Source organism: Heterodontus francisci, chromosome 32 (genome assembly GCF_036365525.1).
Source record: "Heterodontus francisci isolate sHetFra1 chromosome 32, sHetFra1.hap1, whole genome shotgun sequence".
Lineage (NCBI taxonomy): Eukaryota > Metazoa > Chordata > Chondrichthyes > Heterodontiformes > Heterodontidae > Heterodontus > Heterodontus francisci.
Window position 1 is genome coordinate 48,043,377 of NC_090402.1, and position 17,764 is coordinate 48,061,140.

General features: G+C 42.9%; 1 protein-coding gene across 1 annotated transcript in view; it reads left to right on the forward strand.

Moving 5' to 3' along the window:
• The window catches only part of LOC137347477 (uncharacterized), an 85,922-nt gene extending 68,529 nt beyond the window's left edge, over positions 1 to 17,393 (forward strand). The window contains exons 13-14 of the mRNA XM_068011923.1: positions 3,957 to 4,068; positions 15,883 to 17,393. Coding sequence (XP_067868024.1) covers positions 3,957 to 4,068; positions 15,883 to 16,400 — 630 coding nt within the window. The 3' untranslated portion in view covers positions 16,401 to 17,393. The remainder of the gene's footprint in view (positions 1 to 3,956; positions 4,069 to 15,882) is intronic.
• Positions 17,394 to 17,764: the final 371 nt, after the last annotated feature.

The window sequence follows — 17,764 nt, forward strand, 5'->3', positions numbered from 1 at the left end:
AGATTTCTTTACTGCTGTACTCAAATTCTCTTGCAATAAAGGCCAATATACCATTTGCTTTCCTAATTGCTTGCTGCAACTGCATGTAAGCTTTCAGTGACTTATGAATGAGGACATCCAGATCCCAGGACATCAACACTTCTCAATCTCTCACCATTTAAGAAATACTCTGCATTTCTGTTTTTCCTACCAAAGTAGATGACTTCACATTTTTCCACATTATATTCCATCTGCCATGTTCTTGTCCACTCACTTAGCCTGTCTAAATCCTCTTGAATCCTCTTTGCATCCCCCTCACAACTCACATTCCCACCTAGTTTTGTGTATCAGAAAACTTGGAAATCTTACATTTGGTCCCCACATATACATCATTGATATAGATTGTGAATAGCTGGGGCCCAAGCACTGATCCCGTGGTACCCATTAGTCACAGCCTGCCAACATGAAAATGTCCTGTTTTTTTCCTACTCTCTGTTTTCTGTCTATTAACCAATTTTCAATCCGTACCAGTTGTCATGTTGGGCCCCCAACTGCCAAGAATGAGACACATGAATTTTGTCATGAACATTGATTTTAAACTGTTACTGGAGTGAAGAAAAGACTTGTTAAACAGATCAGCCATGGTTGGAAAGATATTTGCATATTAACGGACAGTGTAGGACCATTCCGACACATTCAACCCACAATGGACTTTTGATCACCAGACGTTGAAGGTGGGGGAGCTTGCATTCCAGGTTGACTGCTAAGATGGCCGAATACACAAACGGACATGGTCAAACCAGCTAGTCACATGACCAACCTGCTGGGCAACCTGAGCTTTTTCAATTTGTACAAACAGTTTGGGCAAAAAGCAGAATTCTCCTGGACTGAGAAGATCTCTCCTGGCTGGCTCGCCACTGTCTCTCTTGTCTGTCTGCTTCCATCTCTTTCTCTCAAGCCTCTGAATCCACTGAAGACACACGAACCCCAAGAGAGAAAAGTCTCCTACAGCAAACAAGGTTTAAGAAGAATACTGGGCCCCAACGAAAAGCAAGATCTACCTACAATCAAGGACTCTAGTGAGCTCGAAGAACCGTAACAAAAAATTCTTCAGATATTGCCTTAAACTTTTCTTCTGCTCTTTTCTGTCTCTATTTGCATGTGTGTATCGCGTATGCATGCTAGCGTGGGTGCGTCGTGTATCCGTAGGCATTAACCGACTTAGAGTTTAGGTTTAATAAATTTCAACTTTCTTCCTTAAACCTAAGAAAGCCTGTTTGTACTGGTTTCTTTGCCTTATAATTGGAAAGCGGTGAACAAGGATTCACCAAGGGGGAGCTGAAAACAGTGTGTTTAAAAATAAACCCTGTTACAGTTAGACCAGGTGAAGGCTGAGAGGGATCCCTAGATACCTTTCTCACCTGGTCGTAACACAGTATATTACCCCCAATCCCATGTGCTCTAACTTTGCTTACTAACCTGTGTGGGACCTTATCAAAAGCATTCTGAAAATCCAAATATACCACATCCACTAGATCCCCCTTATCTATTCTGCTAGTTACATCCTCAAAAAACTCCAACAGGTTTTGTCAAAATGATTTCCATTTCATAAATCCGTGTTGACTCTTCCTAATCCTACCATTCTTTTCTAAGTGTCCAGTTATAGCACCCTTCATGATAGGGAAAATGCTAGAAACTACTACTGATGTCAGACTAACAGGTCTGTCGTTCCCTGTTTTCTCTCTCCCTCCTTTCTTAAATAGTTGGGGATTACATTTGCTACCTTCCAATCTTCAGGAACCATTCCAGAATCTTTAGATTCTCGGAAGATGATTACCGATGCGTCCACTATCTCTACAACCACTTCTTTCAACACTCTGGGATGTAAATATCAGGTCCAGGGGATTTATCAACTTTCAGTCCCATTAATTTCTCCAGTACTACTTTTTTACCAATACTAATTTCTTTCAGTTCCCCATTCTCGTTAGTCCCTTGGTTCTTTAGTATTTCTGGGAGTTTTTTTTGTATCTTCCTCCGTGAAGAAAGACACAAAGTATTTGTTTAGTTTCTCTGCCATTTCCTTATTCCCCATTATAAATTCTTGTGTCTCTGCCTGTAATGGGCCTACATTTGTCTTTGCTAATCTTCTCCTTTTTACATACCTATAGAAGCTTTTACAGTCCATTTTTATGTTTCTTGCTAGTTTACTTTCATATTTTATTTTTTCTTTCTTTATCAGTTTCTTGGTCCTCCTTTGCTGAATTCTAAAATGCTCCCAATCCTCAGGCTTACTATTTTTTAGGGCAACTTTATAAACCTCTTCCTTTGATCTAATACAAACTTTAACTTCACATTAGCCATGGTTGGATCACCTTTCCTGTTGGGTTTTTGTGCCTCAAAGGAATGTAACTTTGTTGTAAACCATGTATTAATTCTTTAAATACTATCCATTGCCTGTCTATCATCATACCTTTTAATGTAGTTTCTCAATCTACCACAGCCAACTTATCCCTCATCGAGTTTTACTCTTCATTTAAACCCTGCTGTTGCAAACTTGGGAGAACTTGATGCTGCCATTGGGGACCTAGAATGGAAAGTGTCTCATTTTCTAGTGTTTCCATGGCACATTGGTGGGCGAAGAAAAGATATTCGGCACCACAAAAAAGCCTGAAAATGTGACCAGCTGGATTTCTTTCCAGCACATTCTCCTGCTACAGTATCCCTGGGGAGAAAGGAAGCAGAGTTGGGGTTGCCAATATCACTGTAGTGGGTCCCAGTTGGAAAATGAGGGTACAGGATTATCAAATGTGAAGAAGATGGGTAAAGGAAGCAGAAAACTGTGACACTGAGTATTGGCTTCCCTCAGTATGTATTAACACTGAGCATCAGCTTCCCTCAGTATGTATTAACACTGAGCATCAGCTTCCCTCCATGTGTATTAACACGGAGTATCAGCTTCCCTCCATGTGTATTAACACTGAGTATCAGCTTCCCTCCATGTGTATTAACACTGAGTATCAGCTTCCCTCCATGTGTATTAACACTGAGTATCAGCTTCCCTCCATGTGTATTAACGTTGAGTATCTGCTTCTCTGTATGCATTAACTAAGGTAAAAACAAAAAGTGCTGGAAATACTCAGCAGGTCTGGTAGCATCTGTAAAGAGAGAAGCAGAGTTAACGTTTCAGGTCATTTTTCAGGAGGCAGCCTCCTAATTGGCCACCTCGACAGATGCTTCCTGAGCCTGCAGGCCAAATCAGGGGGCCCGCAGCTCTGGATGAGCCGGAGAGGTGGGCACCACTGCCGCAGCTAGTGGACCACAAGGGCGTCTCAAAATGGACGCATCCTTGGAAGCGTGAATAAATTGACGAAAATAAAGAGGCCAGAAATCAGTAGGGCCATCAAAGTGGAGGAGAAACACCTCTGGAGGATTTGTTTGGGCTGTGGTTGTGGCCTTTCATCCCCACGGCCCTGTCATTGGGTCATGGCACTGATGGCCTCTGGTTTGCCGCCGTGAGGCATGCTCGATGTGGCTACTGGGCTCTGCATTCAGCAGGGGTCTGTTCTGACACCAGGAAGATTTCAGCGGAGTTCTCCCAGTCCCCCTCAATAGGCACTAAAGTGGCTTAAGTGGTTGTCGCTGTTCACCCGCCTCCAGCAAGATTGCACAGAGGCAGGAACGCTTCGGGGTATCGATTCGACGTCCTAATCTCCAATTTTGCTCACAATTTTGCCTTCAAACCTGTCCCTTGTGAAGTTTAGGACCTAAGCATCTGCTTCTCACCGTGTGTATTAGCGTTGGGTATCTGCTCCAGTCTACACGTGTTAGCTTTTGAAATGAATGTGCTATGCCAGTTGAGGTTGGCCTCCTAGCCACATAGTCATCCATCTACCATTAAATTCTTTGCATCAGTTAGAGTATTAGACCCCAACTACACTCCCAGCTCTTCACCACCTGAGTTGTTCTTTTTATTGCAGGATGTGAAAATTGAAATGAAGACCTGGTTACCACTTGTGGATGAGGGGTTGTTGGAGGCTGCAGAGACTGATGCAGAGAGGAGTCTCTCTCTGAATGTACTTGCACATCCAGGTAAGGAACACCTCCACTTTACCCACATCTACATACCCACTAAATTTATTGTTAAAGAGCAAATGTTGGGACTGAAAGTCTGCACAGGTGCGGTAGTGTGTCCTGCTGTCAGCATGTATTCTAGTGTATGCCCATGGACCTGCTGATGGTTAGTGGGAGGAAATGATTTGTCTTTTAGCTGCAAGATAAAACAAAATACCTCAAAGGTTGGAAATACGAAATTGTTGCGACTTCAGTTGAGACTATTAACTTAAAAACAAGAGATATGCCCCATCCCCCAGACTGATTAAAGAATTACAAGTGAAGATTTCACATTTTAAGACTCTTATAACAACTAAACTAAAAATCAACATTAACTAAACAATACTTAGTAGGTAAATAAAAACAGAAAATGCTGGAAATACTCAGCTGGTCAGGCAAAATCAATGAGGAGAGGATGGGAGGATTAACGTTTCCGGTCGATGACCTTTGCTTAGAACTGCTATCTGTCTGTAGCTTTAAAAAGCCACATGGATTGAGTCAGAACTCAATTACAGTAATACATTAAATTACAGAGAAAGGTATTTCCCATTAACTTAGTACAACACTTGAAAATCACACACCACATTTATATGTTACTCAGTGTTCTTAGCAAAAAGGTATCTTTGCCGTTAAAAGTCCCAAACTCCTCCCAGTTGCAATGGGTTGGATCTCCCAGTGTCCTTAACAAAGCCAATGTCCTCTTCACTTACTTACTCTGAGCACTCCCAAATGGTCCTCTGTCAATAAGGCAATCTCTGCTGACCTTGTTAGCCTTTTCTCCTCCACAAACCTCGAGCTTTCGAAATGAGTTTAAATCTTAGCAGCCTTCTACTGTATCGGTGCTCTGACAGTAGTTCTTTCTCTCCTGAGGTGGGCAGCTCCTGCTGGGTTCTTCATGTCTTCCTTTCCCCCTTACAGCCTGTCTGACTTAGGAAAAACTGTTGAATTTATTCAGAACAAAAGTCAATAGGCATTTGCCTTTTACAATTTCTCACAGTCTGTAAGTCCAGCTATAGCAAAACCACCTGAGCCTTCCTTTGTTTCCAAGTGATAGCACATGCATTTTTAGAGCTTATGGCTCCCTGTTTATAATTTGAGAGTCTGAGCGAGCGAAACCCATTGTCAGTCAGGTGTTACAACCTTGTACTCTGCTTTCAAAAGGGTCTTTGATCTGGGTTCCTTGTTTGCATGGTAACCAAGACCCCTGGCTTGTCTCTGGGCAGACTTGGTGTGAATTCACATGTCTCCTCCAAATCCTTTTTACACTGCATTAAAAATCACAGTTTTTTAAAAAACATGATCATACAGCAAAGTCCAGCGTTCATGACAGAATAAAAACAGAAAACACACAGCAGGTCAGCAGTTACTGTGGAGAGCGAAAGGCAGGGTGTAACTCTTCGGGTCCATTTCAAATTTCCAGCATCTTTATTATTTGATTCATTGCTGCTTCCTCGCCAGGGCTGCCCACCTTGAAGAAATTCTGCTCCTCCCTACCATGTGATTCTTGTCTCTTTCACCATGTCTGCCTCCATCACCACATCTCCCTTCTTTGTGTTCAATCATTTGTTCTCCAAAACCCCCTTTCACAGCTGCATTTCTTTTCTCAGCAATTGTCTCCAGTTCTGACTCAATCCATGTGGCTTTTTAAAGATATAGACGGATAGCAGTTCTAACAAAAGGTCATCGACCGGAAACGTTAATCCTCCCATCCTCTCCTCACGTATGTTGCCTGACCAGCTGAGTATTTCCAGTATTTTCTGTTTTTATTTTTTGTTTTAGCTATTCTTTTTGTAAGTAGGGTTCTCAGCTGCAGATGTATTTATCCCTGGAGATTTAATCACAAGACCTCCGACCTCCAACTGCCCTAGCCAGCCAAACAGCCTTTCCCCCAACCCCAAATCTCCAGTATTTTTACAGGTAATAAAGGAAAGCATTCAAAGAAAATGAAAAGGAACACACAATTTTATTTAATGCCCTGTGATTTTTCTCCTGGATTGCTCGCAGCAGTTTCCAGGAGATTAATTTGTAATTAACAGAGACCTACAAAGTATTAGTGGCAATATTAAATCTTTATTGCAGCAGAATTTCTTTAAATTTACGGTTATTCTTTCACCAAAGGCTTTAACAGAATCAAAACTTCTCATTCTGGAAAAAGCTACATAAAGCTGCCCATGTATTTTTTTTTGTTCATTCATGGAATGTGGGCATCGCTGGCTAGGACAGCATTTATTGCCCATCCCTAATTGCCCCTGAGAAGATGGTGGAGAGCCAGCTTCTTGAAGTGCTGCAGTCCATGTACACCCACAGTGCTGTTAGGAAGGGAGTTCCAGGATTTTGACCCAGTGAAGGAACGGCGATATAGTTCCAAGCCAGGATGGTGTGCGGCTTGGAGGGGAACTTTCAGGTGGCGGTGTTCCCATGTATTTGCTGCCCTTGTTTTTCTAGGTGGCAGAGGTCACAGATCTGGAAAGTGCTGTCTAAGGAGCCTTGGTGTGTTGCTGCAGTGCATCTTGTAGATGGTACACACTGCTGCCACTGTGCGTTGGTGGAGGAGGGAGTGAATGTTTATGGGTGGGGTGCCAATCAAGAGGGCTGCTTTGCCCTGGATGGAATCGAGCTTCTTGAGTGTTGTTGAAGCTGCACCCATCCAGGCTAGTGGAGATATTCCATCACACTCCTGACTGGTGCCTTGTCGATGGTGGACAGGCTTTGGGGAGTCAGGAGGTGAGTTACTTGCCATAGAATTCCTAGCCTCTGCCCTGCTCTTGTAGCCACGGTATTTATATGCCGACTCCAGTTCAGTTTCAGTTTGTGTAAAAACAGGCCTACGAATCTAAATACAAATTTTGTCAAGAGTCTGGCGATTCACTTATATTGCATTAAAATTCAATTATACCCCTTACCTTCCTCACCTCTCACTGTACATGTGAAAATCAAAGTTGAGAGAGACTGAGATAAAATGTAATCACTGTAATATAAAACAGAGAGAGACTGAGATTAAACATTACCAATATCTGGTCTACTGTATCAAATAATTGTCCCTGCCATTTAACCACACTTAACCAATTCCATCATCGCATCCACCCATCCCATTGCCATCCACCCATCCCATGCCCTTCCATCCCTCTCATGCTATCCCCATCCTGCTTTTGCCATCCCCATCCCTCCTGTCATCACCTCAGTCTCTCTCCATTTTATAGTATATTTTACCTCAGCCTTTCTCTATTTAATACTAAATTGATTATATTTTACCGCAGTCTCTTTTTTTAAATTCTGTGATGTCAAACCTCTTTTATCCCAATCTTCCCCCAAATCTTTCCATTACCAATCACCTGTCTCCTCCCCATGTGCCTCCGCATGCACCAGGCACCGTCTACCATGTGTCTTCTGATGTGTCTTCCCCATTCACCAGGTGCCTTGTATTGAATCGATCAGAAAATTGTAACTCAACACACTTTAATGTTACAACAAAATGTTACCCTATCTAATGAACATACTGTCAGCCCACAGGTGCAAAGCTTCAATGGAGCTAACAAAACACTCTGCAAACTAAGACCTACAAACCCAACAGAAATTGTCCTATTTTTAAAATGGGTCTCCCTCTGCAATCCCTTTATTACATTGATTGTACTTTATCTCAGTCTCTCTCGCTCTATCTATTTTGTATAGTTAACCTCAGTCTCTCCCCATTTAATATTATATTGATTAAATTTTACCTCAGTCCCCCTCAATTTTAAATTAAATTATAGTCTCATGATTGTGTACCTAACTCACTTCTCACTGTACATGTGAAAACCTTGAGCATATCCACCTTGGACCTGATGTCTCGTTTGAAGCCAAAGCTAAACACCAAAAAATGTTGCGGGCAGACAGAACCAGGAGCCTTGTGTTGAACCGATCAAAAAACTGTAGCGTAACACATGCTGTACTTTAATACACACTACAATATCTAATCAGCCAACTGTTAGCCTGCAGCTACAAAACTTCACTGGACCTAACAAAACACTTCACAAACCAAAGCCTACAAACCCAACAGAAATTGTCCTATTTTTAAAAATGGATCTCCCTCTGTGATCCTTATATTGCATTGATTATAGTTGATCTCAGTCTCTCTCAATTTTATATTAAAGTCTCATGCTGGTGTACTAAACTCACCTCGCACTGTAGGTGTGAAAACCTTGAACATATCCACTATGGCCCTGATCTCCCTGCTGTGAGATGAGTACTGGCTCCGCCACTAATTTAACCCACCAACCAATCAGAAACGTGCAGACAGACAGAAACTGTATTATAATGTAAGATTCCTGGATTCCCCAGGACAATCCTAGAGGGTTAGCGACACTGGCTGTCGAAGTCAGACCAGGAAACCTGCTGGAACAACACACCCTGTGGTGGGAAGACTGAATAGCCAGCATTATCAGCGTTAACATTTAAAAGCAGTAGATGCAGTTGTTACCACTGCACTTCAGGTGTTTTCTCTAAGCATCGCCAATGTCTCAAAACCAAAACTAGATCACAACAGCCACAACTGGGCATGACAAAATGCAAACTGTCAAGGGTTTCATGTGTATAGCAACTCTCGCAAGGTGTTGCTCACAGTGAGCTGTTTTGTAACCTAAGGAGTATTTTGACATGCAGTCTAAAAGGAGCGGACTAAATTCTTCCTGGAAATAATAGCATCTGAGTTCTAGATTTGATTCCAGTCTAGATTGATTAGATGAAAGTCCTGCCTGCGAGCCATAAGGGTCCTATGTACACTTCCAATCTAGTTTCGAATGAGTGCCCGTACCAAAGTGGCCTTAATTAAACACTAAATAACATTGAATTGTCAGCTTTGTTATGATGGCTGATGGCTGATGTGGGAAATGAGAGGGTCACAGTGCATTAGTGGGAGGTATTACACAATGACTTGCTATTATATAGCACCTTTGAAGTAGTAAACCATCCCAAGGTTCTTCACAGGAGCATTACCAAACAAAATTTGACACCAAACCTCTTAAGGAAATATTAGGACACATTTCCAAAAGCTTCGTCAAAGAGATAGGTTTTAAGAAGTGTACTGAAGGAGCATTACCAAACAAAATTTGACACCAAACCTCTTAAGGAAATATTAGGGCCCACATCAGAGACGCCATCTATGAGTCAGCTTTGACCACCTACGGCAAAAGTGCGAAGAGAAATGCAGACTGGTTTCAATCTCATAATGAAGAGCTGGAACCTGTCATAGCCGCTAAGCGCATTGCACTTTTGAACTACAAGAAAGCCCCCAGCGATTTAACATCCGCAGCACTTAAAGCAGCCAGAAGTACTGCACAAAGAACAGCTAGGCGTTGCGCAAACGACTACTGGCAACACCTATGCAGTCATATTCAGCTGGCCTCAGACACCGGAAACATCAGAGGAATGTATGATGGCATGAAGAGAGCTCTTGGGCCAACCATCAAGAAGATCACCCCCCTCAAATCTAAATCGGGGGACATAATCACTGACCAACGCAAACAGATGGACCGCTGGGTTGAGCACTACCTAGAACTGTACTCCAGGGAGAATGCTGTCACTGAGACTGCCCTCAATGCAGCCCAGCCTCTACCAGTCATGGATGAGCTGGACATACAGCCAACCAAATCGGAACTCAGTGATGCCATTGATTCCCTAGCCAGCGGAAAAGCCCCTGGGAAGGACAGCATTACCCCTGAAATAATCAAGAGTGCCAAGCCTGCTATACTCTCAGCACTACATGAACTGCTATGCCTGTGCTGGGACGAGGGAGCAGTACCCCAGGACATGCGCGATGCCAACATCATCACCCTCTATAAAAACAAAGGTGACCGCGGTGACTGCAACAACTACCGTGGAATCTCCCTGCTCAGCATAGTGGGGAAAGTCTTTGCTCGAGTCGCTCTGAACAGGCTCCAGAAGCTGGCCGAGCGCGTCTACCCTGAGGCACAGTGTGGCTTTCGTGCAGAGAGATCGACTATTGACATGCTGTTCTCCCTTCGTCAGATACAGGAGAAATGCCGTGAACAACAGATGCCCCTCTACATTGCTTTCATTGATCTCACCAAAGCCTTTGACCTCGTCAGCAGACGTGGTCTCTTCAGACTACTAGAAAAGATCGGATGTCCACCAAAGCTACTAAGTATCATCACCTCATTCCATGACAATATGAAAGGCACAATTCAACATGGTGGCTCCTCATCAGAGCCCTTTCCTATCCTGAGTGGTGTGAAACAGGGCTGTGTTCTCGCACCCACACTTTTTGGGATTTTCTTCTCCCTGCTGCTTTCACATGCGTTCAAATCCTCTGAAGAAGGAATTTTCCTCCACACAAGATCAGGGGGCAGGTTGTTCAACCTTGCCCGTCTAAGAGCGAAGTCCAAAGTACGGAAAGTCCTCATCAGAGAACTCCTCTTTGCTGACGATGCTGCTTTAACATCTCACACTGAAGAATGCCTGCAGAGTCTCATCGACAGGTTTGCGTCTGCCTGCAATGAATTTGGCCTAACCATCAGCCTCAAGAAAACGAACATCATGGGGCAGGATGTCAGAAATGCTCCATCCATCAATATTGGCGACCACGCTCTGGAAGTGGTTCAAGAGTTCACCTACCTAGGCTCAACTATCACCAGTAACCTGTCTCTAGATGCAGAAATCAACAAGCGCATGGGTAAGGCTTCCACTGCTATGTTCAGACTGGCCAAGAGAGTGTGGGAAAATGGCGCACTGACACGGAACACAAAAGTCCGAGTGTATCAGGCCTGTGTCCTCAGTACCTTGCTCTACGGCAGCGAGGCCTGGACAACGTATGCCAGCCAAGAGCGACGTCTCAATTCATTCCATCTTCGCTGCCTTCGGAGAATACTTGGCATCAGGTGGCAGGACGATATCTCCAACACAGAAGTCCTTGAAGCGGCCAACATCCCCAGCTTATACACACTACTGAGTCAGCGGCGCTTGAGATGGCTTGGCCATGTGAGCCGCATGGAAGATGGCAGGATCCCCAAAGACACATTGTACAGCGAGCTCGCCACTGGTATCAGACCCACCGGCCGTCCATGTCTCCGTTATAAAGACGTCTGCAAACGCGACATGAAATCGTGTGACATTGATCACAAGTCGTGGGAGTCAGTTGCCAGCATTCGCCAGAGCTGGCGGGCAGCCATAAAGACAGGGCTAAATTGTGGCGAGTCGAAGAGACTTAGTAGTTGGCAGGAAAAAAGACAGAGGCGCAAGGGGAGAGCCAACTGTGCAACAGCCCCAACAAACAAATTTCTCTGCAGCACCTGTGGAAGAGCCTGTCACTCCAGAATTGGCCTTTATAGCCACTCCAGGCGCTGCTTCACAAACCACTGACCACCTCCAGGCGCGTATCCATTGTCTCTCGAGATAAGGAGGCCCAAAAGAAAGAAACTGAAGGAAGGTGGAGAGGCAGGGAGGTATAAGGTGGGAATTCCAGAGCTTAGGGCCTAGACAGCTAAAAGCATGATGGCCAATGGTAGGGCGAAGGAAATTGGGGATGCACAAGAGGCCAGAATTGTATTCTGAGAGTTTGAAGTAATGACATTTCATGTGATAATGTAGAGAGATATTTTCTCTTTATCTAACCTTGCTACACCTAGCATGGGGCAGTGTCGAGAAAGAATTAATCCAACTCTTGCTGTACCTGCCCTGGGAGTGCATATAACTGACTATTCCTTTGCCTTGGAACACATAATGTTGCTATTTGATGCCAAAGATGGAAAGTGTCCAATTCCTCACAACCAATATCATTTGCTTTGATCTTCTGGAGAAGAGATTGTTTTTGGGATACCCAGTTCTTGCTGTCAATTACCTAAAGCCAATTTTTACAATGATAGGTGATCTTAACTGTTTATTCCAGGGTCATTTACTTGGCCCTTGTCAGTGGAGAGACTGACAATCGGTGGAGAGTTGCTAGTTTGCTCTTGAAGTACTGGAAGTACAAACACTATTGTTTGTGATGTTACAACTGAGGTGGGAGGAGTGCACTGTTTATTCTAGTTCCACTTATCCACAGGTCACAACATATATTTAATTTTTTTCCCATACAAACATACGATTAGGAGCAGGAGTAGGCCACTCGGCCCCTCGAGCCTGCTCCGCCATTCAGTAAGTTCATGGCTGAACTGATTACTTCACATTTCCACCTACCCCCGATAAACTTCCACCCCCTTGCTTATCAAAAACCTATCTACCTCTGCCTTAAAAATATTCAAAGACTCTGCTTCCACTGCCTTTTGAGGAAGAGAATTCCAAAGACTCACGACCCTCTGAGAGAAAACATTTCTCCTCATCTCTGTCTTAAATGGGCGACCCCTTATTTTTAAACAGTGACCCCTAGTTCTAGATTCTCCCACAAGGAAAAACATCCTTTCCACATCCACCTTGTTAAGACCCCTCAGGATCTTATATGTTTCAATCAACTCCCCTCTTACTCTTCTAAATTCCAGCAGATACAAGCCTAGCCTGTCCAATCTTTCCTCGTAAGACAGCCCACCCATTCCAGGTATTAGTCTAGTAAACCTTCTCTGTACTGTCTTCAAAGTATTTACATCCTTCCTTAAATAAGGAGACCAGTACTGTACACAGTACTCCAGATGTGGTCTCACTAATGCCCTGTATAGCTGAAGCATAACCTCCCTACTTTTGTATTCAATTCCCTTCGCAATAAACTATAACATTCGATTAGCTTTCCTAATTATGTGCTGTACCTGCATACTAACCTTTTGTGATTCATGCACTAGGACACCCAGATCTCTCTGCATCTCAGAGCTCTGCAATCTCTCACCATTTAGATAATATGCTTTTTTTAAATTCTTCCTGCCAAAGTGGACAATTTCACATTTTCCCACATTATACTCCATTTGCCAGATCTTTGCCCACTCACTTAACCTATCTATGTCCCTTTGTAGCCCCCTTATGTCCTCTTCACAAGTTATTTTCCTATCTATCTTTGTGTCATCAGCAAATTTAGCAACTACACCTTCAGTCCCTTCATCTAAGTTATTTATATGAATTGTAAAATGTTGAGGCCCCAGCACAGATCCCTGTGGCACACCACTTGTAACATCTTGCCAACCAGAAAATGATCCATTTATGCATACTCTCTGTTTCCTGTTAGCTAGCCAATCTTCTATCCATACCAATGTTACCCCCTACACCATGAGCTTTTATTTTCTTCAATAACCTTTGATGTGGCATCTTATCAAATGCCTTCTGGAAATCTAAGTATGATACATCCACCTGTTTCCCTTTATCCACAGCGCATGTTACTTCTTCAAAGAACTCCAATAAATTGGTTAAACATGATTTCCCTTTCACAAAACCATGTTGACTCTGCCTGATTATCTTGATTCCCACTTACCAATCATAGACTCTATTTTTATCCCAGAATATACCAAACAGGTTTCTTTAAGAAACAACAAGATGATCAGTTTATTATAAAACAAGTCTTAACCAGTAATGAAGCAAAGCATAAACACACAGATCGAAATATAAAAGTTCTCTTTTTACCTTATCCCCTCACATACACATACACCAGTTAACTGGAAAAATAAAGGTATTTTTGTTTTTAGAGCTCTATTAGACAAAAAAAAACACTTGGACTGAATACTTGCTCATTCTTGAAGAAACAGCAGATGAGATACGTTGTGTTCCAAAACTAGCATACAGTCTGGCCTCCGAGTACACGTAGACAGGTCACTGGGATCTTTTAGAACAGTTCTTTTCAGGCGGCATTGAGAATTGATTTATCAGGCTATTCTTCAAAGACAGGTGATGAGATGAGTTGACACAGTAGACTTCTCAGGGTTTTTTTTTAAAGAGAGATGCTGGAAAGCTGAGCTGGGTTGTAGCCTTCTCTCCTCCCTTGGCAATTCTCTTCTCTACTTGGAAGTTCTCTCCCTTTTTATATAGTTCGACCTCAACTCAGAACAATTCAAAAGCGAAACTGACAACAGGAGATCAACCTTTTGACCTCTATCAGTCTTGAACTGTCACTTCTTTGTAAACAACTTCTCCAGGTGTCCAAAATTCTCTGTTGTTTATTGAACTGGAAGGCAGGCGGTTTCCCAGAAAGGCTTGTGTTGTTGCTGGAAGTCAGGTGGTTTCCTGGAAAGGTTTGCTTTCCTCACAAGACCTCTCAGTGCCCCTCTTATAAAACATTTCCAGGGACTGTTTTTCAAAGTCAAGTGGCCTTTACATGACCCCCTTTGAAAACCCCAAAGTTTAACATTTCTTCAATCTTTCAAAAATGAATCCTCAAAAAATATATTTAACAAATCACAGAGGTACTTTCGTAACAGTAAAAGCAATATTTTATGAAAATGCATCACGAGGGACAATTTTTTTTATTTAAGTTGTTTTGTTCATTTCATTCTCTGACAGCCATGGCTCATTTGGTAGCACTCTCACCTCTGAGTCACAAAGTTCTGGATTCAAGTCCAATTCCAGGCCTTGAGTACAAAAATCAAGGCTGACCAGTGCGGTACTGAGGGGGTGCTACACTTTTGGAGGTGCCATTTTTCTGATGAAACGTTAAACCGAGCCTCATCTGCCCTCGAAGATGGACATAAAAGATCCCATAGCACAATTTTGAAGAAGAGCAGGGGAGTGTTTCCCAGTGTTCTGGCCAATTTATTCCTCAATCAACATCACAAAAACAGATTATCTGGTCATTATCTCATTGCAGTTTGTGGGAGCTTGCTATGCACAAATTACCTGCCACATTTCCTGCATTACAATAGTGACTATACTCCAAAAAATACTTTGCTGGCTGTAAAGTGCTTTGAGTTGTCCAATGGTCATGAAAGGTGCTATATAAATGCAAGTGTTTCTTTCTTAATTGGGGTGTTGACTTGGGTTTCTCAGCCCATCACAAAGCAGATAATTTTTATCTTTGCTGACACAGTATTGGTGAAACTGCTCTATTATAGAGGTTTCATCTGGGATGTACTCCTTCATGTGTGTGAAACTTTCCTGTCAGAGGACAGCAGCCTCAGCTGGAGTTTTGTGTCCAGTTCCACTTCAGAAAGGGTGGCAAGGTTTTGCAGAGGGTGCAGACGAGATTACTGGGATGATACCAGGGATGAAGGACTTCAGTTATATGGAGAGACTGGAGAAATTGGGATTGTTCTCCTTAGAGCAGACAGTTAAATGGAGATTTAATAGAGGTTTTCAAAATTATGAGGAGCTTCGATAGAGTAGATGGCAGGATGGTCAGTACTCAGAGGACACAGATTTAAGGGAATTAGCAAAAGAATGAGAGGAGCGGTGAGAAGAGGTTTTTTTACTCCGAGAGTTGTCCTGATCTGGAATATACTGCTTGACTGGAAGGAGATTCAATACTAACTTTCAAAAGGGAATTGGATAAATACTTGAAGGGGAGAAAAATTGCAGGGCTCTGGAGTAAGCAGGGGTGTGGGACTAATTGGACAGCTGTTTCAAAGAGCCAGCACAGGCATGATGTACTGAATGGCCTCCTTCTGTGCTGTATAATTCTACTGTTCTATAAGAAAGGCCTCAGATATCTGAGGTCCCCCAAAAAAGTGCTTTACGTCTAAGATAGCAGTATATAATAGAGCAATTTGTGGCAGGATCCCTTACTTAATAAGTTGTAGAGTTTGGGATTAGAATAGATAGGTGATTGATGGCCGGCACAGAACGATGGGCCGAAGGACCTGTTTCTATGCTGTATAGCTCTATGACTCTATGAGAGTGGCCTTTCATCTGTGTTTACTAAGCTGCAATATTTAATCCTGTTTTACTGTCACCCAGGAGACCAGATGCAAATTGCAAAGGGGATCAAAGAGCAAGATCTCAGCACTGCCATTGAAATGAGGTCTCAAGGTGTGGAGCAGACAGGCTCTGAAGACCAGAACAGTCTTTCAATTGCTGAAAGGAATGAACAGAAAGATCTCAGTACTGCCATTGAAATGGGGTCTCCAGTTGCAGAAGAGGCAGGTTCTGAGGATCAGAGCAGTCTTCAAATTGCTAAAAGGAATGAACAGGAAGATCTCAGTATTGCCATTGAAATAGAGTTTCCAATTGCAGAAGAGCCAGGTTCTGAGGACCAGAGCAATCTTCAAATTGCTAAAAGGAATGAACAGGAAGATCTCAGTATTGCCACTGAAAGTAGTGCTGTGATCCTGGAACAGCAGAACTGTGAAAGATCTGAGGATCACCAGAATGGCTCTGTAATAGTCCAGAGTGTTGAAGAACAAGATACAGCACGTCCCAATGAAAGAGCAATTTCACATGTTGGAGAGATGGATCAGGGAGGGCCTGAGATTTAGCCTCATGGATGCAAGGAAAATTATCAATGCAAACAGCTTCTTTCCTCATTTGTATACTTAAAATTTTACCTGGACCAGACGTGGTGACTTTCTTTTACATATGAGATACCAGTGATATCACATGATTCAGGAACACCATTAGCACTTTGGTTAATTGTTCTGCTGATTGAGGTGGAGGATGCTGGAAAATGAAACATTTTTGCTATCCATTGTCCACTTCTGGTCCTCTCAGGTCAGAGGCAGCTCAGTCAGACATTGGACTAAGGTCACTCTACGCAGTCCCAGCAGCATGCCTTGACTCCAACTGCAGAAGATCAGCCCTACTGGACTAGAAAAGTACTGCAAATACCTGTGTTTTCTGTACCACAATCAAAGCTCCTGTCTAGTGTATTTTTCCCAGTGTTTGCTCTCGTCCTTTCTGCATGGAATTAAACTTTTTCTGTGCCTTTTTTGCTGTGATCTCATTTTATACAGGGAAAGTAGTTTGTTATTTAATGTTTTCCTTTTGTGTTGCTCTGTTCCCTTTCCTCAGACTCTGCTCATTTCTCATTGCTTCAATTTCATGCTGCTTGCACGTCTCTGCTGTTAATCGGTCTTTCTCTATTATCAGTCTGTCTCACTGCTGATTTCTCTCCATCTCAGCTGTTTTTTGTGAAACCTCAATGTGTCCACTTGATATTTTTACATTTGCTATTTTAACAATTTAAAAAAATTAATTCTCAGAATGTGGGCATCGCTGGCAAAGCTGGCATTTATTACCATCCCCAGTTGCCTTTGAGAAGGTGATGATCGGCCTATTCCTTAAACCACTTTCTCTTACAACCAAGTGGCTAGCTAGGACACTTCAGGAGGCAATTAAGAGTCAACAATGTCAGTGGGGCTGGAGTCATATACAGACCAGACTGGGAAGGATGGCTGATTTCCTTCCCATGGTTCTCAATCTTTCTGCTCCCATATTACAAAAATTCCATGGATCCCTGTAACACAGTATTTTTTATGTGGAAAGATTGGTTACAAAATTAAACATATATTTATTATTTTTGTTTTAATTTCTTAATGTGAAACTTGTTGCTGGGGCTGAGCAACAATTCTGGAAGCTGTGAAGTTATCGTTGACAAGCACTCATGCATCTCATGGTCAATGTTTATTCTGGCTCAGTTTTCATTGATGTCGCTGCTTCGCACAAGTAGGTTGTACTAAATGGGATCAACACTGAGTGCTGAGGAGAAGCAGTGCTGTATTCATCGGAGCATTCACAGCCGGATCTCTCACTGTCTCCAATGCATCGTCTTCAATAACCAGTGCCCTCATCGTCTCCAATGCCCAGGGCCCTCACCGTCTCCAATGCCCAGGGTCCTCACCGT